This window comes from Microtus pennsylvanicus, chromosome 12, assembly GCF_037038515.1.
Source record: "Microtus pennsylvanicus isolate mMicPen1 chromosome 12, mMicPen1.hap1, whole genome shotgun sequence".
Lineage (NCBI taxonomy): Eukaryota > Metazoa > Chordata > Mammalia > Rodentia > Cricetidae > Microtus > Microtus pennsylvanicus.
The window spans coordinates 13130311-13156514 of NC_134590.1; the positions used below are offsets into that span (position 1 = coordinate 13130311).

General features: G+C 44.9%; 2 protein-coding genes across 3 annotated transcripts in view; one reads left to right on the forward strand and one right to left on the reverse strand.

Annotated features, from left to right (window-relative positions):
* The window catches only part of Art3 (ADP-ribosyltransferase 3 (inactive)), a 93272-nt gene that overhangs the window by 59966 nt on the left and 7102 nt on the right, over positions 1-26204 (reverse strand). The window lies entirely within an intron of this gene.
* On the forward strand, positions 19735-22018 carry Cxcl10 (C-X-C motif chemokine ligand 10). Its single transcript, XM_075942825.1, has 4 exons — positions 19735-19858; positions 20404-20530; positions 20729-20818; positions 21210-22018. Exons 1-4 carry the CDS (start codon positions 19798-19800, stop codon positions 21226-21228), a joined length of 297 nt encoding a protein of 98 aa, XP_075798940.1. The 5' UTR covers positions 19735-19797; the 3' UTR covers positions 21229-22018.

The following is a 26204-nucleotide window of genomic DNA, read 5'->3' on the forward strand; positions in this document are numbered from 1 at the left end:
TAGAGGCATGCAGCTATATGTCATCACAGAGAATTCTTTAAAAATATACTTCAATGGGAGGAGTTGGGGATGAGAAAGAATATAATGAAAAGGTATTTTAGAAAATTCTTAAATGAATAAAAGGGAACTAGCTGGCTAAGGTGGTGCACGCCTTTAACTCCAGCACCTGAAAGGCAGAGGCAGGAGGATCTTCGAGTTTAAAGCCAGCCTAGTCTACATAATGGGTTCCAGGACAGCCCAGGTGCCATAAAGAAATCCTGTCTTGAAACACCAGGAAAAAAAAGAAAGTAGTCATAAAGGAATCTACTCACATTTATTTAGGATTAAGAGGAATTCTTCCTAAACCAACACCTCCTCCCCCTTCCCTTAAGCAAATTCCTTACCTTGTGACTTTCTGAGCCCAGGCAAGATGGAGAAACCGAAGGGAGGTTTCCTGTCAACTTCAACAAAGACCTGGCATGGCTGTGCCTACCCCACCCTCTGCACTTCAGCCAGGGCACAAAGACAGTACCAGGAAGACTGCTAAGTAGCAGCGGTGACACTCTTGTCAGCGGCTTCCTAACACCTGACTTGGCCCTGATGGGTCATTTCTACTTAGCTCCCATATGTGTATGTCAGCTTTGCAGGTCTGATTGTCAGTCCATAGCTCCGTAAACAGGGGATCACAACATCATCGAATACGGAGACAGACACACACAGAGACAGACACACACAGACACACACAGACACACACAGACACACACAGACACAGACAGACACAGACAGACACAGACACACACAGACACACACAGAGACAGACACACACAGACAGACACAGACAGACACAGACACACACACACAGACACACACAGACACACACAGACACACACAGAGACAGACACACACAGACAGACACAGACAGACACAGACACACACACACAGACACACACAGACACACACAGACACACACAGACACAGACAGACACAGACACACACAGACACACACAGAGACAGACACACACAGACAGACACAGACACACACAGACACACACAGAGACAGACACACACAGACACACACAGACACACACAGAGACAGACACACACAGACACACACACACACAGACACAGACACACACAGACACACACACACACAGACACACACACACACACAGACACACACAGACAGACACAGACACACACAGACACAGACACACACAGACACAGACACACACACACACAGACACACACACACACAGACACACACACACACACACACACCCCACCTGGCAACAGTAAAAGACCTCTGAAAGCACAACAACCAAACAAATCAAACACAGTAGCCCATGGTGTTTGCACAGCATTTGCCCATGTTTCATTACAGGGGATTGCTGTCATCTTGGTTCTGAGCGTATAGCGTGTTCACTGCACTGTAGTGTAGAAAGTCCTTCTGTCTTTGTGTTGCTTTCATTGGTTAATAAACTGCTTTGCGCCTGTTGATAGGGCAGAACTTAGGTAGGCAGGGAAAGTTAAATGGAATGCTGGGCGGAAGAAGGCAGAGTGAGGGAGAGACGCTATGGAGCCACCACCAGAGTCAAACATGCTGAATCTTTGCCAGTAAGCCACTGCTACGTGGCAATATACAGATTAATAGAAATAGGTTAAATCAAGATGTGAGAGTTAGCCAATACAAGGCTAGAGATAATGGGCCAAGCAGTGATTTAATTAATACAATTTCTGTGTGGTTATTTTGGGGCTAAGCTAGCTGGGCTGCTGGGCCGAACATGCAGGCCCTCATCCTACTACAGTACTGTGCATGCCATGACACCATGAATGCAATCAATCACTTCTTCCTGAAACACTCAGACTGGAGACCACTGTATATGCAGCAATGGAGGTGTCTGCTGTGCATACAGAGACACCTGCTCTTGCAGAAACATTGCTGCTTAATTACAAAGAAAAAAGCTCTTCATATTTCATACTGTCATCATTCAGTATGGCAAAGTACCACAGGGTATCCTTGGGTTGGACTGCATTAGAAGATTTGGTTTGTTAACTGCCCTTACAGGACTGGGACTATAGCTCAATACTAGAGTCACTGCGTGGCGTGTGCAAGGCCCCAGGTTCAATCCCCAGCACTGACAGTACATGGCTCTTTGAGTTGCTGACTTGAGCTTTGTTGAAAAGAAATCAGTTTATTTTAGCTGAGGATTAGAGAAGAATTTCCAACAATTTCTGAAATGCCCTAAATACACGTCATATTTTTTTGTAAAACTATATAAAGCAGTGTCCTCAACACTGACAATTCTGAAATAAAGATATCTAGCCAGTTGGTGGTGCATGCCTTTAATCCCAGCACTTGGGAGGCAGAGGTAGGTAGATCTGAGTTTGAGGCCAGCCTGGGCTACAAGAGCTAGTTCCAGGACAGCCAGGGCTGTGACACAGAGAAACCCTGTCTCAAAAAAACTAAAAAAAAAGCAAAAAATATCTCCTCAGACTCTGAAATGCACCGGAGATGTTCCACTCCCTCCAATGTCAAGCACCCAGCTAAGACAGAATGCTTTATGTAAAAAGAAGTATCCCGTGCATTCTCCTTCATATGAAACTGTTCTTGTCTTTCATGAATGGCAAAATTATATTTACAGCAAATTATTGATTTAAAAATGCTTTTGTCATATGATAAGGCATCTCTTAGGTATATTCCCAAGAGTGGTATTGCTGGGTCCGGAGGTAGGTTGATCCCGAATTTCCTGAGAAACCGAAACACTGATTTCCAATGTGGTTGCACAAGTTTGCATTCCCACCAGCAATGGATGAGGGTACCCCTTCCTCCACAGCCTCTCCAGCAAAGGCTATCATTGGAGTTTTTTATTATAGCCACTCTGACAGGTGTAAGATGATATCTCAAAGTTGTTTTGATTTGCATTTCCCTGATCGCTAAGGAGGTTGAGCATGACCTTAAGTGTCTTTTGGCCATTTGAACTTCTTCTGTTGAGAATTCTCTGTTCAGTTCAGTGCCCCATTTTTTAATTGGGTTAATTAGCATTTTAAAGTCTAGTTTCCTGAGTTCTCTATATATTTTGGAAATCAGACCTTTGTCTGTTGCCGGGTTGGTGAAGATCTTCTCCCAGTCAGTAGGTTGCCTTTTTGTCTTAGTGACAGTGTCCTTTGCTTTACAGAAGCTTCTCATTTTTTGTAGGTCCCATTTATTCAATGTTGCCCTTAATGTCTGTGCTGCTGGGGTTATACATAGGAAGCGATCTCCTGTGGCCCATCTGTTGTAGGGTACTTCCCACTTTCTCTTCTATCAGGTTCAGTGTGTTTGGACTGATATTGAGGTCTTTGATCCATTTGGACTTGAGATTTGTGCATGGTGATAGATATGGGTCTATTTTCATTCTTCTACAGGTTGACATCCAGTTATGCCAGCACCATTTGTTGAAGATGCTTTCTTTCTTCCATTGTATACTTTTAGCTCCTTTATCGAAAATGAGGTGTTCATAGGTTTGTGGGTTAAAATTCGGGTCTTCTATACAATTCCATTGGTCGATTTCTCTGTTTTTATGCCAGTACCACACTGTTTTCATTACTGTAGCTCTGTAATAGAGTTTGAAGTCAGGGATGGTAATGCCTCCAGAAGATCCTTTATTGTATAGGATTGTTTTGGCTATCCTGGGTTTTTTGTTTTTCCATATAAAGTTGATTATTGTCCTCTCAAGATCTGTGAAGAATTTTGATGGGACCTTGATGGGGATTGCATTGAATCTATAAATTGCCTTCTCGAATTTTGCATGCAAATGGATGGAAATAGAAAACACTATCCTGAGTGAGGTAACCCAGATCCAAAAGATGAACATGGGATGTACTCACTCATAATTGGATTCTAGCCACAAATGAAGGTCACGGAGTCTACAATTGGTGATCCTAAAGAAGCTAAATAAGAAGGTGAACCCAAAGAAAAACATATAGTTATCCTCCTGGCTATGGGAAGTAGACAAAATTGCCGGGGAAAAATTGGGATCTTGGGGGTGGGGTGGGATGGGGGTAAGGGGAGATGGGGAGAGAAAAATGAGAAGGGGAGGATGGGGGGAACTTGGGGAAACAGGATGATTGGGATAAAGGAAGGTTGGATAGGGGAGCAGGGAAGCACAAATCTTAGTTAAGGGAGCCACCTTAGGGTTGGCAAGAGACTTGAACCTAGAGTGGCTCCCTGGAGCCCAAGGCGATGTCCCCAGTTAGTTCCTTGGGCAACTGAGGATAGGGAACCTGAAATGACCCCATCCTATATCAATACTGACGAACATCTTGCATATCACCATAGAACCTAAATCTGGTGATGGATGGAGATAGAGACAGAGACCCACACTGGAGCACCGGACTGAGCTCCCAAGTTCCCAATGAGGAGCAGAAGGAGGGAGAACATGAGCAAGGAAGTCAGGACCACGAGGGGTGCACCCACCCACTGAGACAGTGGGGCTGATCTATTGGGAGCTCACCAAGGCCAGCTGAACTGTGACTGAAAAAGCATGGGATAAAACCGGACTCTCTAAACATGGCGAACAATGAGGGCTGATGAGAAGCCAAGGACAATGGCACGGGGTTTTGATCCTACTTCATGTTCTGGCTTTGTGGGAGCCTAGCCAGTTTGGATGTTCACCTTCCTAGACATGAACGGAGGGGGAAGGACCTTGGACTTTCCACAGGGCAGGGAACCCTGACTGCTCTTTGGACTGGAGAGGGAGGAGGAGGGGAGTGGGGGGAGGGAAAGAAGGGTGGGAGGAGGGGGAGGGAAATGGGAGGCTGGGAGGAGGCGGAAACTTTTTCTTTTTCTCAATAAAAAATTTTTTAAAAATATATATTATTTGTGGTATCTTATCAGCATTTGCTTACATGTCTATTTTATACAACTATGCATTTGGGGTCGCCTAAGCATACTTGGACATGAAATCATCACAGGTTAGAATGTTTTAGAAGCCCTTCTCCAGTCTTCCTGTAGATTCTTCAACTAACAAATTAATTATTTTTCTTATATCAAAACCTACAACTACAGTACTTGTATATAGCTGCATATACATTTGGAAAATGAAAATATCATAGGATTATAATCTGGTGTATCTACTGGTTCAAGGTTGGTAGGGATTCAAGAGGTTGGGGTAAAGAGGGGAATGCTGTTTGGTGGGCACAGGTATCTGAGATAAATGAGCATAGGAGGGGGACGAGGTCCAGGGGAGGGGGCGGGGCATCAGCACAGTGCTAGGAATGTGATCACTGCCAATCACCTCTATAATTTCAGTGGCTACGATAGAAGTTATATGTTCACTTTATCACAACAGAAAGGGCTAGATCAATCAGCTAATGACAAAAATAGAAAAAAAATGAGAAATACGCCATATATAATTTCAGTGGCTACGATAGAAGTTATATGTTCACTTTATCACAACAGAAAGGGCTAGATCAATCAGCTAATGACAAAAATAGAAAAAAAATGAGAAATACGCCATAGACTGAGGGATAGAGTAGATGAACAGTAGAAACTAAGAAAAGGAATCAAGGAAAAAAATGCTAAGGAGCAGAGATGGGAATTAAGAAATACACTGAGAGGTTTGAAAGAACAGGGGAATGGGCCCCAAAGGCTCTCATTTGAACACTTGGGCTCAAGCTGGCGGCACTATTTTGAGGGATTGTAGAACCTTTGGCCATAGGGACTAGCTGGTGGATGTGGGACTCTAAGGGCAGAAACTGAGCCTGATAACTGGGCTTCTTTAGCCAAGCTCTCTGCTTCATCAGCTTCGAAGATGTGAGCAAGCCATGCTACAAAGTCCTGCCACCACCGATGACACGGCCCCCTCCACCCTGCCTTCCTCACCAATGACACCGCCCTCCACCATGTCTTTCCCAGGGCAGACTGTATCCCTTGAACTGTGCTCAGAATACACCCATGCTCAAGTGACTTCGTCAGAGACTTGGTCACAGGATCATCAGAAAGGTAACTAATACAGTACTGCCTCTAACTTGGAAAATTTGGTTTATCGGGGAAATCTGAAGGCTAGGTTTTAAATGTAATTACTAACAGTCCCTTAGAAATTCAAGACTGTTCCTTCTAACTAACCAAGAGAGTCCCCAAATACATTGGATACTTCTGCAAAGCACTATTTGAGAGGAAAGGCTATATTTAACTATTTTGGATAATGAGCGTGGTACCCACTATGTCCATATAGAATCAACATATCTTTTTACCTGCCTCATGAGCTTCCCATCACGAAATCAGGTGTTTATATGAGTGCCTGTAATCCCAGAACTGCTATCTCTATGCAGGGGAGACAATAGTCACCTCTTTTTGTCTTAGTTGCTAATTCTACTTTCAAAATGCTGATAACTAAGCTGACTAAGTCTGAGATCATAATGTGATGTACAGTTTTGTGTAAGTATCACAAAAGAGTGTTTCCTGGAAGATACCTGACACTGAGCCAGCCCAAATTCGGCAGTGGTCCAAATGTCAGAGAAAACAGGAGACTCCAGTTTCAACCGAGAGCCTTGGTAGACTCTGGTCATATTCAAACTGCCCCATTCCACTCCCTGGCCCCCACAAGCTTGTAACAATATCATAAGGCAAAATACATTTTGTCCAACTTCAAGAGTCCCTTAGTCTATCACAGTCTCAACTATGTTTAAAAGCTCAAAGTTGCCGGGCGGTGGTGGCGCACGCCTTTAATCCCAGCACTCGGGAGGCAGAGGCAGGCGGATCTCTGTGAGTTCGAGACCAGCCTGGTCTACAGAGCTAGTTCCAGGACAGGCTCCAAAACCACAGAGAAACCCTGTCTCGAAAAACCAAAAAAAAAAAAAATAAATAAAAGCTCAAAGTTTCTTCTAAGATTCATGCAATCTCTTAACTGTAATCCCTTATAAAATCAAAAAACCGATCACATACTTCCAATATATAAGAGCACAGGATATGCATTCCTGTTCCAAAGCACAGGGAAGGGAGCACAGAGCAAGACCAAAAACCAGCTGTGCAAACTCCAGACTCTGCATCTCTATGTCTGATGTCAAAACAATCTTCACATCTCCAACTCCTTCCAGCTTTGTTGACCACACCACACTTCTTCCTCTTTCTGTTAGCATCTCTCTTTGGCAGGTATCCCATTATTCTGGCATCTCCAACATCTTGGGTTCTCCAAGGCAATCCAGGAGATTGACACAATGGCTTCTCTAGGCCTCTCCATTCATGGACACCTCTGGCACCTGCCTGGCCTCACGGCTTTCCTTAGTTGTAGAGGCAAATTCAATAGCCCCTTCCTCTGTCCTTAACTCTAAAGCCAGATCCTTGTGGCTGAAGCTGCCAAGTTCTGCTGTTTACTGGGGCTGGAACATAGCCCCTCACCCAATTACATCTTCAACAACTTTCTGTTTTCAGAAATCCACCAGCCTCCACCTTAAGAGCTCACATTAAAGGCATGCACCACTATGCCCTGCTTTAAGCTGTTCTTTGATTCCTTAGAAGTAAAGTTAGAAACTTAGGTGGGTGGGATCTTGGGAGGTCACCACTCCTTTTATTCCATTTCTTGATCTGTTTATCTCCTTGAACACAGGACTTAGTTCCATTCCACTTCCTGGTGCTCCTTTTCTCCTCAAATTGTACACCTTGTATGTTCCTAACTCAGCTTGCTCCTTTTCATTATAAATCTGTGTCAGAGTGACCAGTAATAACCACACAACAGAGTCTAAACTAGGCTGTCTTGAGATTTCCTCTGCCAACAGAATTAATCTGAACCTCTTCGCTTTAGCCTCTGGCAGATTCTTCAGACAAGGGCGAAAACCAGCCATATTCTTAACCAAAATATTACAAGAATAATCTTTAGGCAACATACTAAAATTCTTCTCCTCTGAAGCCTCTTGAGCCAGGCCCATAGTTCAAATCCCCCTCAGCCCACTGTCTTCCATGCTCCTACTAGGATGGCCCATTAAACAGCACTTAAAGCATTCAACTGCTTTTCTAATCCACAGTCCCAAGTTCCATATCCTTTCAAACAAAAGCATGGTCAGGCCTATCACAGCAATACTCACTTCTAGTACCAACTTCTGTCTTTAGGTTTCTATTGCTGTGCAGAAATAACATGACCATGGCAACTCTTACAAAGGAAAACATTTAACTGGGTAGTCTACAGTTCAGAGGCTTGTTCTATTGTCATCATAAGGCAACATGGCAGCATGCAGGCAAACACGGTGCTGAAGGAGGTGAGAGTTCTACATCTTTGACCCACACACAACAGGACATGAACTGAGACACTGGACATAGCTTGAGCATATATGAGACCTCAAACACAACCCCCAGAGTGACACACTTCCACCAACAAGGTCATACTTACTCCAACAAAGCCACACTTAATAGTGCCACTTCCTATAAGGGCCATTTTCATTCTACCACAGATGCTAACTAAGATGATTCGCAAATAAACTCTAAGACCTCTCCAACATATTCACAAATCAAGAAACTAGATACCAATAAATAAATAAATAGTCCAATTAAATGGGGGTACAGATCTAAACCGAGAATTAGAAATAGAGGAAAATCAAAAGGCTGAGAAACACTTAAATGTTCAACATTTCTTTCCAATGGTTCAACCAGACATCAATGAAATGCAATTCAAAACTACTTTGAAATTCCATCTTACACCTGCTAAAAAGATCAATAACACATATGATAGTTCATATATGGCGAATATATGGAGCGAGGAGAACACTTCTTCATTGTTGGTGGGAGTGCAAACTTACAGTCAATGTGGAAATCAATGCGATGGCTCCTCAGGAAGATAGGAACTGATCTACCTCAAGATCCAGCTCTACCTCTCTTGGAGCATATGCCCAAAGGACCCCATCACAAGGACACTTACTCAATCATGTTCACTGCCTCTGTACAGAACAGCCAGAAACTGGAAACAACCAAGATGTCCTTCAACAGAAGGATGGCTAAAGAAAGTGTGCTCCATTTACACAATGGAATATTACTCAGCTGTTAAAAAATGACATCAGCCAGATGGTGGTGGCACATGCCTTTAATCCTAGCACTCAGGAGGCAGAGGTAAGTGTGGATCTCTGCAAGTTCTAGGTCAGTCTACAAGAGCTAGTTCCAGGACAGGCTCCAAAACTACAACAAAACCCTGTCTTGAAAAACAAAAACAAAAAAAAACCTACATCATAAAATTTGCAGGTAAATTGATAGAACTATAAAAAAATCATCCTGAGTGAGGTAACCTAGACACAGAAGGATAAATATTGTATGTCTTCACATATATGTGAATATTAGCCATGATGACCAAATTATAATTCATAGATACATAGAGGTTAGGTATGGAGGAAGGGAAAACAGAATAGATTTTATGGGTGGACTGGGGATGGGTTGGGAGGAAAGGAAAGATCAGGTGAGGAGGAGGAAGAGAGATGAGGTTGAAGGAGGGAATGCTGGCAGATATGCCTAGAATTAAAGGGCATTTGAGGGGTGGTCTAGAAACCTAATATAGTGATATATTATTTGTTTTAATAAATAAACCTTGTCTGAAGATCAGAGGGCAAAGCAGCCATACTAGTCAGCCATACAGGCCAGGGAGTGGTGGCTCACAACTCTAATCCCAGGACTCAGGAGACAGAGGCAGATGGATCACTGTGAGTTCGAGTCTACCCTGCACTGCACAAGACTGATCCAGAAACAGATCCAGGTGGTGGTGGCTCACACCTTTAATCCCAGAATCCCAGCACTAGGAAAGGGGAGACAAGACTGATATGGCTGGGCAGAGAGAGGAACATAAAGGGGAAGAGACAGGAACTCACTGGAGTATAGAGTGTGGTGTGTGGAGTGTGAGTATTCGTGGAGACAGGATCTCACTCCTTTCGCCTTAAGATTTGATAGAGGTAAAAGGTCTCTCTAGTAGTTGACTTCCTTGCTTTTCTGATCTTCAGGTTGAACCTCAATATCTGTCTCTGGGTTTTTATTATTCATGCTACAACCTAATGCAGTGGCAACTGCCTAAAGTAGATAAAGGCAATCCTAATGAAATAATAATGGGGGAAGGAGAACACCAAGTGGGCCTTTCTTGTCACCAAATCAAGCTTCCTGATCATGAGCTCCATTCATCTGTAATCAGTGTTTGCATTATCAACTCAGCTTCTGAAACAAGCATCAGAAATGTCATGTCGACATTAGAGCAAAAGACTTCTTTTTTTTAAATTTATTTATTTATTAAAGATTTCTGCCTCCTCCCCGCCACCGCCTCCCATTTCCCTCCCCCTCCCCCGATCAAGTCCCTCTCCCTCATCAGCTCAAAGAGCAATCAGAGTTCCTTGACGTGTGGGAAGTCCAAGGACCACCCACCTCCATCCAGGTCTAATAAGATGAGCATCTAAACTGCCTAGGCTCCCACAAAGCCAGTACGTGCAGTAGGATCAAAAACCCACTGCAATTGTTCTTCAGTTCTCAGTAATCCTCATTGTCCGCTATGTTCAGTAAGTCCGGGTTTATCCCATGCTTTTTCAGACCCAGGCCAGCTGGACTTAGTGGGTTCCCAATAGAACATTCCCATTGTCTCAGTGTGTGGGTGCACCCCTCGCGGTCCTGAGTTCCTTGCTCGTGCTCTCTCTCCTTCTGCTCCTGATTTGGAACTTGAGATTTCAGTCCGGAGCTCCAATGTGGGTCTCTGTCTCTGTCTCCTTTCATCACCTGATGAAGGTTAATATTCAGGAGGATGCGTATATGTTTGTCTTTGGATTCACCTTCTTATTTAGCTTCTCTAGGATGGCGAATTATAGGCTCAATGTCCTTTTTTCTTTCTTTCTTTCTTTCTTTTTTATTTTATTTTATTTATTTATTTATTAAGGATTTCTGCCTCCCCCCCTCATCCGCCTCCCATTTCCCTCCCCCTCCCCCTATCAAGTCACCCTCCCTCATCTGCTCCAAGAGCAATCTGGGTTCCCTGACCTGTGGGAAGCCCAAGGACCGCCCACCTCTATCCAGGTCTCCAAAGGTGAGCATCCAAACTGCCTAGGCTCCCCCAAAGCCAGTACATGCAGTAGGATCAAAAACCCACTGTGATTGTTCCTGAGTTCTCAGTATTCCTCATTGTCCTCTATGTTCAGCTAGTCCGGATTTATCCCATGCTTTTTCAGATCCAGGCCAGCTGGCCTTGGTGAGTTCCCGATAGAACATCCCCATTGTCTCAGTGTGTGGGTGCACCCCTCGCGGTCCTGAGGTCCTTGCTTGTGCTCCGTCTCCTTCTGCTCCTGATTTGGACCTTGAGATTTCTGTCCCGTGCTCCTCTGTCTCTGTCTCCTTTCATCACCTGATGAAGGTTAATATTCCTGAGGATGACTATGTGTTTGTCTTTGGGTTCACCTTCTTACTTAGCTTCTCTAGGAACATGCATTATAAGCTCATTGTCCTTTATTTATGGCTATAAACCAAATATGAGTGAGTACATCCTATGTTCCTCTTTTTGGGTCTGGCTTACCTCACTCAGGATAGTGTTTTCTATTTCCATCCATTTGTATGCAAAATTCAAGAAGTCCTTGTTTTTTACTGCTGAGTAGTACTCTAATATATATATATTCCATACTTTCTTTATCCATTCTTCCATTGAAGGGCGTCTAGGTTGTTTCTAGGTTCTGGCTATTACAAACAATGCTGCTATGAACATAGTTGAGCATATACTTTTGTTGTATGATAGGGCCTCTCTTGGGTATATTCCCAAGAGTGGTATTGCTGGGTCCAGGGGTAGGTTGATCCCGAATTTCCTGAGAAACTGCCACAATGCTTTCCAAAGTGGTTGCACAAGTTTGCATTCCCACCAGCAATGGGTGAGTGTACCCCTTTCTCCACAATCTCTCCAGCAAAGGCTATCATTGATGTTTTTGATTTTGGCCATTCTGACAGGTGTAAGATGGTATCTTAAAGTTGTCTTGATTTGCATTTCCCTGATCGCTAAGGAAGTTGAGCATGACCTTAAGTGTCAGCAAAAGACTTCTTGCTGAAACAAGAACCTTCTCAGACAGCTGTCTTCTATTTCCCTGAAGTCCCTGTGAGACGTGCAGTCCTGTTGACCCTGGCCAGGCAGACTGAATGAGAGAACTGCTTATTCCCTGGAGACAGTTTACGATTCTAGAGTCGAGATAACCAATGTCCTGACTTACAGACTCAAGTCATCGGTTTTCCTTGCCAACAGAGGCAGATGACAAAGGCAACACAGACAAGCAGGACAGTAGCGTGGCTGTGAGGCTTTGGCGTTTGACTGCCTGGGTTTAGACTGGAAACTTGTTCTGGAACATCAATCACTGAGCTGCTCACATCCCTAAGCTGCTCATGTATTGAGATTCCCTGTGCTGGGATTTTTCAAAACGTCATAAGCCACAACCTTCCTGTTGGGGAGAAGAAAGGGAGAAGAAGGGGAGAAGAAGGGGAGAGGGGGGACAGAGACAAAGCGAGAGGGTGGGGGCTGGGAAGGGAGAAGGGGGCAAGCAGCTCCCATCACCTGTTCTCGGCCCAGCGTCTGCTTCGCTCTCCTCCCATTTCAGCTGTTACATTTATTTCTTTAACCATGACCTTCCTGGCTCTCCCCTGTAGATCTTCGATGTCGTCTGAAAAATCAGTGATCTAAGTCTCTCAACCAGATTGCTAAATCAAAATACTGCCACAGCCTAATATCAAAGGTAGTGTGAGAACTTCCTAGTTCTTAAGATGCTGTGACCCAGGAAAATGCTGGCACAATTCCATTCAGGCGCGTTTCTGGTCTCACTTTGTACCCTAGAACTCATTATATACGACAGACTACCTCGAATTCGTGGCAATGCCCCTGCCTTAGCATTCTGAGCCCTGGGAATAAGGATATGAACGACCACCATATGGCTAGGGCACATTTTCCTTGGCTCCTCCCTTCCAACAAGGAACCAGGAATCTAAAGAAAGCCTTGTGCTTGCTGTTCCCAAGAAGAGAACTTTGTAGCTATTTTGTTATTATTATTATTAATTATTACTATTTGTTGTTTTTTGAGACAGGGTCTCATGCTGAAGCTCAGGCTGTCCTAGAACTCATATGTTCACAATGGCTTCATATTCACTGTGGTCCACCTTCCTCCGCCTCCCCAGAGATACAATTACAGACACGTGTCATCTCACCCTGCATCACTGTTTACTGCATCTCTGGTGTGCACACTAGATTGTCATTTTAATAATGGCACATAAAATTCTATAACATGAAGGTCTACGTATGTGGTCTCCACCCAAATCAAGGGTATTAAAAAACTCTGGTACCCCATCCCTTTAGCTCTTCCAAATCCAAACACTATCCTGAGTCTTGTTTCTAAATGTGTGGCAGAATGAATCATTGGATCAAAGGGATGGAAACTGAAACTAAGTTGGGTGTTTTTTTTCCTTTTGGTTTTTCAAGGCAGTTTCTCTGTGTAGCCCCGGATGTCCTGGAACTAGACCAGGCTGGCCTCGAACTCACAGAGACTCACCTACCTCTGCCTCCCCAGTGCAGGGATTAGAGGTGTGCGCCACCAGGCCTGGCTGGAAACTAAGTTCTTTTGTTTTTTCAGAGTGAGCCTAGAATGGCAGCTACTAGCAAAGTAAATGTACCAAAAGACTTGAAAACTTTTGAAAGAAAAAATAAATTTTAAAAGTTATCACTTTCCTGTAGCACAAATTCTAATTGGTATTAATAATAAAAACCCAGAGTCAGATATAGCGGTAAATGCTGAAAGCAGCCAGCCACCAGTTCTTATACCTCCCCTGAATCCGCAGACCACAGGGGTATCCTGTCCTTACCAATCCTCAGACTGAACGCTCTGAGCTCCTGTGTCCTCCTGCCTTATCTTCCTCTCTCCACCCAGCCATATCACTCCTGTCTCCACTCCAGTGCTGGGATTAAAGGTGTGAGCCACCACCAGCCTGGCTTTATTTCTGTTTTTATTAGATCAATCTCAGGTAGCCCAGGGTGGTCTTGAACTCACAGAGGTAGGCCGCCTCTGCCTCTCAAGTGCTGGGATTAAAGGCGTGCGCCACCACCGCCTGGCCTCTATGGCTCACTAGTGTGGCTAGCTCAGCACTCATCAGGCAAGCTTTCTTGGATGCAGCACAAACAAAACATCGCCACACTTTCCTTTTTTTTCCCCATTCAAATACCTTGTGGCAGTGCCTGGAACATTGGCATAAAAGTTGCTTCAGCTCAGTGCCACTAAGCGCGTTCAGGACAGTGTGCCTACAGCCACTCAGACACGCACCCATGCCCAGACAAGATGCTCGTCGACTTTTGACTTGCTGAACTTTGTCAAACGGGAAATCATGAGACGTTTGACTCAATATTATTTTAGTTGATAGTATCTTAGATTCATCTACACTTGGTACAAACAAGTTTTTTCCTGCTTGTTGACTTTATTAGAAGTATTGCTGCTACTATAAGTTATTTTTTATGGAACATCTTAAAATTATTTACTACTTATGTAGATGGCCCCCAGTATACCACCTTCTAGTCATCTCTGACGTGTTACTTCGGAGTTTTCTGTGTGATTTTATCATCTGCAAGATGCTGTCTTCATGTCCCCTTTTGTTTAACCTTTAGGATACGACCTGCAGTACACAGAAAGGGGTATCCTTGCTTTGTGAATTCACTGTGTGCTAATATTTATCCTGTAGGTAAACTGCCTTACCAATATAAGCCCTTTCCTATGAAGAAAGCCTACATGATTGAGGTCCTCAGTGCCAGGGCTAACTTAGCCACAGCCCGGGAACTCTGCAGAGAGGCAAACACATGCCAATAGTGGTAACCGTATCATCCAGAGGACTTCCCACCAGGAGGCAGGGAAAGCTGGGGATATGACACAGCTCAGTGGTAGAGCACCTGCCTAGCATGCCCACGGTTCCGGTTTGGATCCCCAGCATGGTCTAAAACTGTGGTTCTCAAAGCCGGGTGGTGGGGGCACACACCTTTAATCTCAGCACTCAGGAGGCAGAGGCAGGTGGATATCTGAGTTCAAAGCCAGACTGGTCTACAGAGCAACTGCTAGGTAGGACAGTCAGGGCTACACAGAGAAATCCTGTCTTGAAAAAAAAAAAGAAAAAGAAAAAGAAAAACTGTTTCTCCACCTCGCTAATGCTGTGACCCTTTAATGCAGCTCCTATTGTGGCAACTCGCAACCATAAAATTATTTCATTGCTACTTTGTAACTGTAAGTTTGATATGGTTGTAAGCTATAAAGTAAGTATCTGGTAAGGGTAGCCACTGTGCGACCCAGGGGGTCGCGACCCACAGGCTGAGAACCACCAGATGAGCTGCACAGAAGCTCTCTCCCAAAGTGGACTGCTATCTGTCACTTCTTTGTCAGCGCTTCCTTTGCCTAGGGCTCAGGCTGCCCTGAATGAGGAGACCGCGGTGTTACAGGGACACACGTGAGCCGTCCACGCGGCAAATGCCAAGTCAAAACTAAGATGGGGAAGCTCGGCTGACACCAAGTCAGAGCCGTGTCCTGCATCTGCGCGGGGAATCCCGGCTACAAACCTCTGGCTCCTGCGCTTCTTCTAAGAGCTTTCGTTTCTCAGAAAGCCCTTTTCTCTGGTCTGCACTCACAAGTATCCTGGGACAGGCTGTTTTATTGTGTTTCCTCTCTGGTCTGAAGGCATAATTACAGGAGGAGGAGCTGGGACAGGCTGTTGAATTGTGTTTCCTCTCTGGTCTGATGGCATAGTTACAGGAGGAGGAGCTGAAGCAACGAAGTGGAAACTGAAACTGAGCCCTTTAATTCGCTTTTTCCAAAGTGAGTCCCGAATAGTGAATTCTAGTAAATGGACCAAAAGCCTTGAGAATTTTTGAAAGAAAAATAAATTTTAAAAGTTATTGCTTTCCCTTTTATTTTTTTTCTTCCATTCACATATCCCACACGCAGGTCAGGTTGGCCTTCACAGCAGGTTAGCCATAGCTGTTCTTGAACCCTTTCCCATAGTTCATGAGGTTTATACCCTGAGCAGGTTCCCATGCAAAACAAAAGAAGGAATCTTTGTTTTGCTTCTCTTCTTGAAAGGCAGAACAGATTCCTAGTTCTCATTCTCAGGCACCCTGACCCTGGAACTGGGGTGGCCTGGATCCGTACCTCAACCAGCCATCCCGGTCATGGAAAGGCCCACACCAAAAGGGAATCAACTTTTTTTTCAGCATTTTTTTATTGAGCTATATATTTTCTCTACTCCCCTTTTTCCTCTCCCCTCCCCTTCTACCCTTTCCCATGGTTCCCATGCTCCCAATTTACTCTGGAGATCTTGTCTTTTTCTATTTCCTATATAGACTAGATCCATGTATGTCTTTCTTGGGGTCCTCTTTGTTGTCTAGGTTCTCTGGGATTGTGAATTGTAGGTTGGTTTTTCTTTGTTTTATGTCTAAAAGCCACTTATGAGTGAGTACATATATTTGTCTTTCTGGGTCTGGGTTACCTCACTCAGTATGATATTTCCTAGATCCATCCATTTGCCTGCAAATTTCAAGATACCATTATTTTTTTTCTGCTGTGTAAATATACCACATTTTCCTTATCCATTCTTTGGTAAAGGGGCATCTGGTTTTTTCCAGGTTCTGGCTATGACAAACAATGCTGCTATGAACATAGCTGAGAAACATGTCCTTGAGGTACGATTGAGCGTCCTTTGGGTAAATACCCAAAAGTGGTATAGCTGGGTCTGGAGGTAGGTCAAAAAGGAATCAACTTCTAATTTCCATCTTAGGCTGGGCATGGTGGCACAGACCTTTAATCCCAGCACTGGGATGCAGAGGCAGGTGGATGGATCTCTGTCAGTTTGAGGCCAGCCTGGTCAGTGACTTCCAGGACAGCCATAGCTACATAGTGAGACCCTGACTTGGAAAACCAAAACACAGCAATAATAACAACAATAAAAATAATTTGTGGCTTCATCTTTATCAGATGTTTGGCATAATTAGCTCTCCAAGAACATTCTGGGGACAACTGGGGACAGGGGTGTTGGAAACCTGCGATGCTGAACTCCAGGCTCTAACATGGGTCAATACCCCACGCCACTCACCACCCTTCCCGACTGGCTGCTGAACTCCAGGCTCCAACAAGGGGTCAATACCCCACACCACTCACCAACCTTCCCGACTGGCTGCTGAACTCCAGGCTCCAACAAGGGACCAATACCCCACACCACTCACCAACCTTCCCGACTGGCTGCTGAACTCCAGACTCCAACAAGGGGTCAATACCCCACACCACTCACCAACCTTCCCGACTGGCTGCTGAACTCCAGGCTCTAACAAGGGGTCAATACCCCACACCACTCACCACCCTTCCTGACTGGCTGCTGAACTCCAGGCTCCAACAAGGGGTCAATACCCCACACCACTCACCACCCTTCCCGACTGGCTGTTGGTTCCTCTGTATTTGTTTTGTGGTGGCATGTCTATACTTGCATATGCTTCCCCTCCTGGCCATTTAAGTACATCTTTTTTCTTTGCTCTCAACATAGAACTCAGTAGGCCAGGCCAGTGTTGAATTCAGAGAGATCCACCTGTCTCTGCCTTCCAGATGCTAGGATTAAAGGTGTGTTCCACCATGAACATCATGTAAGCACACCTCACCTTTTTTTCTAGACAGGGTTTCTCTGTGTAACCCTGGCTGTGCTGGAACTCGCTCTGTAGACCAGGCTGGCTTCTAACTCAGGGACTTGCCTACCTCTGCCTCCTGAGTACTGGGACTAGAGGTGTGCATGATCATACAGCCTGTAAGTACACCCCACTCTTAAGGATCATCTGAGGATTCAGTCTTCAAAGCATTTCTGACAGTGAGTATATGTTCCTAGAAACTTCCACATTAGATACCTTTATTTTAGTCATTTGACGTTAACCTCATAGGTGGTTGGTTTTGTTCTTATTTTTTACAGATTTCAATATATAGGAAAAAATACATGCTTTTCCTTTAGCCACAAAAATGCTATGATATGCATGTCATACTTGCTATATTCTTTGTCAGGATTCAGGGCAAAATGTCTTTTTTCAGTCCAGAGAACTGCTTAAAAAATACATATGCGTGCCTATCATGTGTCTGTTTATCGGGTAACACATACATGAAATGCATATATACTATAGACTATAGTAATTTTCATTTTAGCGTAAAATTCGGTATAAAATAAATCTAATTTAAACCTTTCCTAGATGTTTTAGTTTCAGAAACTCCAAACTAACCTCAAGGATGACTTCACTCCAGTGAAGAGACAGAGGGGAAGGTCAGTAACCTTGACCTTGAATCCGCTCTTTGGAGATTTGCTCTTTGTACTCAAGTGTTTGAGAGCATGGGCTACACAGATCGGGGTCCTGGGTTCTTGCAGCTCATGAGTGACTTACAGATACTCAATGCTATGCAATTCTCACTAAAATATTAGTCATTCATTTGCTATCTACCTCGAATCTGTTTTCTCCTTTGCATCTTGCGAACTTGCGCCATAAAAAAATAAAACTGTCACCATGTATCTTTGTGATTGTTTAATGTAACCCTGCGGCTCAACGCCCCTCCCATTCAGAGTCCACACTGGAATTCTGAGATGCCTGCAATGCAGTACCAGTCTGCAGAAGCAGGTGTGGAGGGACTCCCTGGGGCACCCTCTCATAGGAGCCACCCCTCAGCAGAAGTCGGCAACACCTAAGTCTCTTGGCCTCTGTCAACCTGGCCTCAGTCGCCTTCCTTCTGTCCTTCCAGATTCCCGCAGCTGTCTGCCTTGCTCACTTGAAGGCTTAGCTCTCTTCTAGTCCTTGGACTACATCAACCTAGGATTTAACACTCTAGAAATTTCCATCTTTCCCAAACAGCAACTCACTTCCTGTCCTGGTGACAGACTTCCTTTTCTCCAGTTTGTAGATATGGGCTTCATTCTTGGCAACCGGCACCATTCTGAACCAGTACACTGATAACCCTATCCTGGGACGAATCACTGCCTCTTCCCGGCCTGTCCCTGCATCCCTGAGACCTCTGTGAAAGCACTCCCTTGTATTCTTCTAGGTTTTAACACCTGCCGCCGCATTTGCTGCGCTGCGGAGTCATGCCCGCATCCAGTGGGCGTCACTTTCATCCTTGATCCCGCTGCCACACACTCGCTAACAAAGCAATCAAGAAATTCACGACAGAATCAGAACTAGAGCGATGCCCACCTTTTCTCACTCGGGGCCCACAGCTTCTGCTCTGAATGCCTGTTCTAGCACACAGAAGCTCATTAAGTTGTACAGACTTTAGATCTGGCTAATGAATAAGAAAAATCTAGTGTGTGATTTTTTATTTATTGCAAGGTTTTATAATAAAGTTTGTAAGATAAACACATTTCTCAAAAAAATAAACACCAAAAGTAAATAATGAAAATGCAACAAAAACAAAAACTGTGCTTAGGCCTTTTTACATATTAACTCAGTTTTACAAGAGGGGAAAGAAGAGATTCTAAAGCCATTTCAAACTTATCTGGCAGATATCTCATCTCTTTTCTCAAACAGCTCATGCTCTGGAAAGTGAAACCTAACTCGCTCACTTGTTAAAAATTAAAAGGATCAGGGAGGGAAATTCCAAACTCAAAACTCACAATAAACACAAATAACCTCAATTTTGCAACAGGGAACTTCCCTTAAAGGACACTGAAGTCCTGCTGAGTCAACTCCACAGCCACCCAATCAAGAGCCAGGGAGGGAAACTCGCTGCAGATAAATACTGCACGGTAGCCCTGCACTTTGAGGCATTCACCGCAGCTGACTGACATCTGTCCCGAGCCAGCCATCCCGAAGCCTCCGTTGTCAGCACCATGAACGCAAGCTCTGTCCTCGTTTTCTGCCTCATCCTGCTGAGTCTGAGTGGGACACGGGGTAAGGAACAGCAGGGCTATTTAATTTCCCAGGTCAGAAAGATGGCAGGGCTCGAGTCTAAACAGTGTGTTTCTAAGTTTTATTGTGTGCCTAGGAAGGAAAGGAAACAGGCAGAGATTCCTCCTGCTTGCACAACTTATGCTGGTTGAAATCAGAGAAAAATAGAATAAGAGAAAGGGAATGAAGAAGAGATGAAAGAGGGGCAGGGGAGGGAGGGAGGAAAGAACTGTGAGAGGAGGGAGGACGAGGGAGGGGAGAAGCAGGGAGGGGGGGTTAAGACAGATGCCTCCTTACCTTAGCCTATTTAATAATATAATCTATACATAAGGGCGTGATTTCATCATTAACAAGTTGCAGGCAGCTCCCTTCTTCACAGTAAAGAGCTATTTAACCATTCGGACCTGTGGTACGATGAGCTACATCTCTCCTCAGATTGAGTGACAATAATGGGGACAGGTTCTGCTAATCACTGCCTCACCTGTATTACGTGCCGGGAATGAAACAGTAAGCTAACCTTCCCTGTGTCGCTCTCCTCCTTCCTACAGGAATCCCTCTCTCAAGAACAGTCCGCTGCTTCTGCATCAAGATTGATGACCGGCCCATAAAACACAGGGCCATAGGAAAACTGGAGATTATTCCTGCAAGTCAATCCTGTCCACGCGTTGAGATCATGTGAGTCAAACCCCGCCTGCCGCTAACTTCCCTTATGTAACTGCATGTTAAACATGTGATGGTAATCAGGACAGATCAGCCAAGGCTGTGTGATAACTCTACACCTAACGGGCGGGACTCGAACTCACTGTGGACCTGGATGCTGCCTCTGTTGTCGGCCTGATGCTAATCTACCTATCTCATTGCCCTTTTCTACAGTGCCACAATGAAAAGGACTGAAGAGAAGCGATGTCTGAATCCAGAATCTGAGGCCATCAAGAGTTTAGTGAAATCAGTTAGCAAAAAAAGGTGGGTTTCCTGCTTTCTTTCAGGAAATGGCAATCGTAGGAAGCGGCTTCTGCACTGGGTTTTGCTGTGGCATCTTTGCCTTAAAGTCATGTGGCCCCCATGCTCCTTTTCCCACCTCCATTTACACAGCACTGAGGTATCACCTCAGACCATAAATACCTACAGTCCAGGAGAGACAGGTAATTACTGCAACCTGTAGGCGGTTATAACCGTCCACGTAAAACTGCGTAAAGCTGTCCGATTTTCCACATTGCCTCTCTAAAAACAACAGCCACTGTGGCCCACAGTAACTGGCTAGCAGCAGGAAGTGCACCAAGCCTTTTTCTCAAGGGTCCTTGGGTTCCCAGACTGAAGTCAGTCTATTCCACAGTACACTATCTTCTTTCTGCAGGTCTAAAAGAGCTCCTTAACCAGAGAGAAGCCGATCACCACAGTGCTGTGACCGACAGACGGCCGGATGGATGGCCAAGAGCCCGTCTCCATCACTTCCCTTTACACCGAGTGTGGCTAGCCTTAATTGTCCCTGGTTCTCCTGAAAGGTGACCAACCATGGTCACATCAGCTGCTATTCCTAGTGACATCAGGACGATGGACAGTTCATCGTCATGAGACAACAGCAACTCCAGTAACGAGAGTTCCCGACTCTAAGAGTTGGTCCTGAGTTCTCACACAAACAGCTGTAATGGCTCTCCTGGCGCTGTACCATAAGCTACCCTGAGGTGCTATACTCTTAACCTTGTGCCAAGCCCTGCTTCTCCTCTCACCCTCCTCGTCCTCCCTGTCTTAAGGTGTGTTAGGAGATCTCTTCGATTCTGAGTTACCTGGGTTCTTTGTTCTCAAACACAGTCACAATAAGACTCCCACCCCCCTGGCTCCTGAGGCCGCGCTTTATCTCACGGCTTACTGCCGCCTTCCCAAGGGGCCCTCGTAACTCAGAGTACTGACAGGAAGCTAGAATGTATGGAAATGTATGTATAAATATTATTTAATGAACAACTGTTTCAGATTATGGTTTTTGTATGATTTTCATTGTATGTGGAAGAACTTTTGTAACTGACTACACATATCAATGAGTCACTAGAGAGGTTTGTACAGACAAGTGGTTTTGAATGTTACATAACACAAAAGGTGTTGGTTTTCAAAATAAAAATAATGTACTGTACTGAAAATATTGAGTCCAAAAAGTAATAAAGTATAATAGCTAATCTGAAATGCCTTGTGGTTCATCTGACTGAGAATTATTCCAGAGCTTTAGAGACTCAACGGCTTGGACAAGAAGTTGGTATGGGATGGATAGAGCACAAACAGATCAGGAGAACTACCCCACTCCTCCTAGTGAAGCCTCCTCAAGGCCCACCATGTCAGAGTCCTATACGACTGGCCAGGCATGGGAGGATGACACGGGCAGGGGCCTGTCCTGGTTAGGTTTTATTGTCAACTCCACACAACTGAGTTGTCTGGGAAGACGGGGTCTCCGTTGAGGGGATGTGTAAATCAGACTGGCCTGTGGCCATGTCCGAGGGTGACTGTCTCGATGATACCGGATGTGGGCGGGCTCAGCCAACGCTGGGCAGGGTCACCCTGAGCAGGTGGTCCTGGGTTGCGTAAGAAAGCTAGCTGAGCATGAGCCAAGGGAAGCAAACCAGGACGCAAGCCAGTGAGCAGCCTCCTCCGTGGTTTCTGCTCCTGCTTCCTGCCCTGGCTTCCCTTGGTGATAAGACCGTTGCCTGGAGACAACCCTTTCCTCCCTGAAGTTGCTTTTGGTCTTTAGCACAGCAGCAGAGAGGAAGCTCGAACAGACTCCTAGACATCTCTGCCAGACATACTGCACAGGCAAACCGGAGTCAATTCATTTCCCTGCTAGCCCTGTGTCTTCACCTCCATTTTATAGACTTGTTTAATTATACCATTATCCACACAGTTCCCCAAACAAGACACTCACATGACCACTTCTTCCTTGCCTCCTAATCAGTGACTAAGAGGGTGCTGCAACACTATCAGCTGATAAACTATTACTCTTTGGAATGTCTGAAGAACTCTCATGGGGGTCTCCAGGAAGACTCAACACCCAAGTTCAACCCCCGGGACCCAAGAGGACAGAACTAACTCCAGCAAGTTGTCCTCTGACTGCCACACCCACTGTGTAGGCTATGTGCACTCCCCCACCTCAACCCACCACACACACAGTACAAATGTTAAAGGAATTCTCATGGATAAAAACGTTAAAATAAGACTAACTGCTGAAAAATAGTTAAGACTTTCACAGAAGAACAAAAGCACATGTCCTTAACATGAGAGGATACTCAACCTCATTTTCATGAAGGAAATGTGTTCTCAGATCCTTAAATACTCCACTTTGCACCATCAGACTGGCAAAAAATAAATAAATCAGGTAATTCTGACAACAGAAAAATATGCAACAGCGAGGAAGATCCTTTCACGGCTATTGAGAACAAATAGTCACGACTTCTGTAAAAAGAGTTTGATATTCTGAAGCTGAACACCTCATCCTGTATGCCCGAGCAATTCTATCACCATCCAATAATCCACTGTCTCATAGGACATATACATAGGACATAGGATATATAGCTGGATACTCATCAGAACTAGATGGTAAGAGTCCACTGAAGAAGACCCCATACACTGGAATCGGGCTGAAGTTTCTACCCCGCTGACTAGTCCTCACAGTGCTGAAAAATGCTGAGGCTGGAGAACAGTGAATAACAGTCCAATCGAGTTGTGGATCCTGCATGCGACACTACCAAGGCCAGGCAAAATGTGCCTATTGATGCAATAGTTGCATAGCTGTGGATCCTGCATGCAACACTACCAAGGCCAGGCAAGATGTGCCTATTGATGCAATAGTTGCATAGCTGTGGATCCTGCATGCAACACTACCAAGGCCAGGTAAGTTGTCTTCACTGATGTAATAGTTGCATAGCTGTGGATCCTGCATGCAACACTACCAAGGCCAGGCAAGATGTCTCTACTGATGCAATAGTTGCATAGCTGTGGATCCTGCATGCAACACAACCAAGGCCAGGCAAGATGTCTCTGCTGATGCAATAGTTGCATAGTTGTGGATCCTGCAATACTACCAAGGCCAGGCAAGATGTCTCCACTGATGTAATAGTTTCAAGTCTATTTAGGGTAACTGAAAGCTCTCTGATTGGGATCTGAGGCCCACTCCGCAGGAATAAATCATCATCTGCTACTATAAAGCCAGTCAGAAGCCCATGGCTGGGGATATTAGAGGTCCTAGTGGGACTATTTATACTCATTTTTGCTAAGTTGATATGATGTGCTCATCACATTGCCTTCCAATAACCGTTTATGCCTGCAGATTATTGCTGCTGTCAGTTTTAGTGAGAAAAGCCGTTCTCTGCGGTTGATAGTACTAACTACAAAGGCACATACCTGATTGAATGAGGAGGAATGGTGGCAGTCAAGTAATCAGCTGAAATTGGGACTACAGATGATCACATATGCATGCCAAAGCCCAGGAAACACAGGAAGAAAGGGCTGAAAATGTCAGAGCAGAAAGGAAGAGAGGTGTGGAACTACTGAGGATCATGTGTCTCTTTTTGAAGATTGCACTTTTAAACCCACAGCAGCTAGGATTACCTGCATGAGATCAGCACAAGACCGGGCCTGAATATCATGTCGTGGAAGTGGGGAGAACTCATGAGACTCCACCCAACCTGGGGGATTCATACAGAGTTAATGGTGAGGGGGCATTTCTTCAGGGGTACAGTGTGGGGAGTAAACGATGTCTTGAATATCTGTGCATCATCGACATGGGCACGGCCGTGCCTCAGCCCCATGAGAACTTGCAAAGCCTTCCTCTGGTCTGGTGCAAGTGTTTACAGATGACTGGCCTGTGCATGCAAGAACTAGTAACCTCAGCTCCCTCCTCCTGGATGACCCCTCCTCCTGCAATAGGCACTCTCCATCAGGGAGACCACAGCCTACTTTCAGCTTTTCTGTATGTGTGTCTGTCATTTCTTCATTTCCTCATCATCCATGCAGGATATAGTCGTGTAGCCACTGGTCGGATCCTGTAAATACTCTAACGCAATACACTGGGTCATTAAAGCGCGCACGCACGCACGCGCACACACACACACACTCTCACACACGTACTAGTTGAGAGGAAAGGGTCAATAAGAAAGGGTCATGGGGGAATATGAATATGACCAAAACACATTATGCACATATATGCAAATGTGGCAACGAAATCCATTAACATATGCTAATAAAGATTTTTAAAAGAATATTTAAAGCAGCATGACTAGCAATAGCAAGAACCTGAAGCCAATCCAACGTCTATGAGGGGACAGCTGAGGTTTGTATCAACGAAAACACACCACACTGAGTGAATCTAAGAAACAGTCCTGGTGGGCGTGGTGGTGTGCACCCATGGTCATAGCTACTTGAGAGGCGTGGGTGAGAGGATTGAAAGTTCAAGACCAGCTTGGACAACTTAGTGAGACACAGTCTCAAAGTTAAAAGGGGGCTTAGTGACAGAACACTGGCCTGCCATTCACAAGGCTCTGGGTTCTGCTGTTAGCACCCAACGAGATAAAGAAGGAACACGCCACAGAGGAGCATGGGCATCTGACTCCATTTCCTGCAGTTTTTGTTGCTTTGTGGTTATACTAGAAATCAAACACAGAGCCTTGTGTGTGCCAGAAAACAAGGAAATGATTTACTTAAAATGCATGGTTCTGAAGAGAGAAGAGAACACAAGGTACCAGGGACACGACCCAGAGCTTCTGGACTGGTAGGGCTCTAGTCTGTCTCTGTGGTAGGTAGGTAACAGCTTGTGCTCTGATCGTATCTCCAATCTGCTATCCTCTTCTTTTGGCAGGCATATTCTATGCTAAAAAACCAACACTGGGGCTGGAGAGACGAAGAGGTGCTTATGAGGGCTGGCTGCTCTTCCAAAGGACCCAGGTTTAGATTCTACCACCTACACGGCAGCTAACCATCAGATCTACCCTCCCTTTTCCTCTGGTTTTTTTTTTTTTTGGTGGAGGGGGTGTTTCATTTTACTGTATTAGGGTGCAAGTCAAGGCCTCTTACAAGCTAGGGCCATGACTTTCTTCTAAACTGCATCTCCAAAGCCTCAGCTTTGAAGCCAGTCACAATGGTTAACAGCTAAATTTTAGCAGAGACACGTTTAAACCACAGCATCTACCTAACAGGGTGCTGACAAGCACATTTCAAAGAGCTGCTGAGAGAGCATTAAACGTCTCTCTGTTCAAAGGCAAGGTGTGTATTCAACAGTTTATGCCTGTTGTATGTCAGGCCATGAGAAACAACTGTAACTTACAGAGATAACGGCAATCTGTTATACTGTGGACTTAAAAAAAAATGCAGAGGA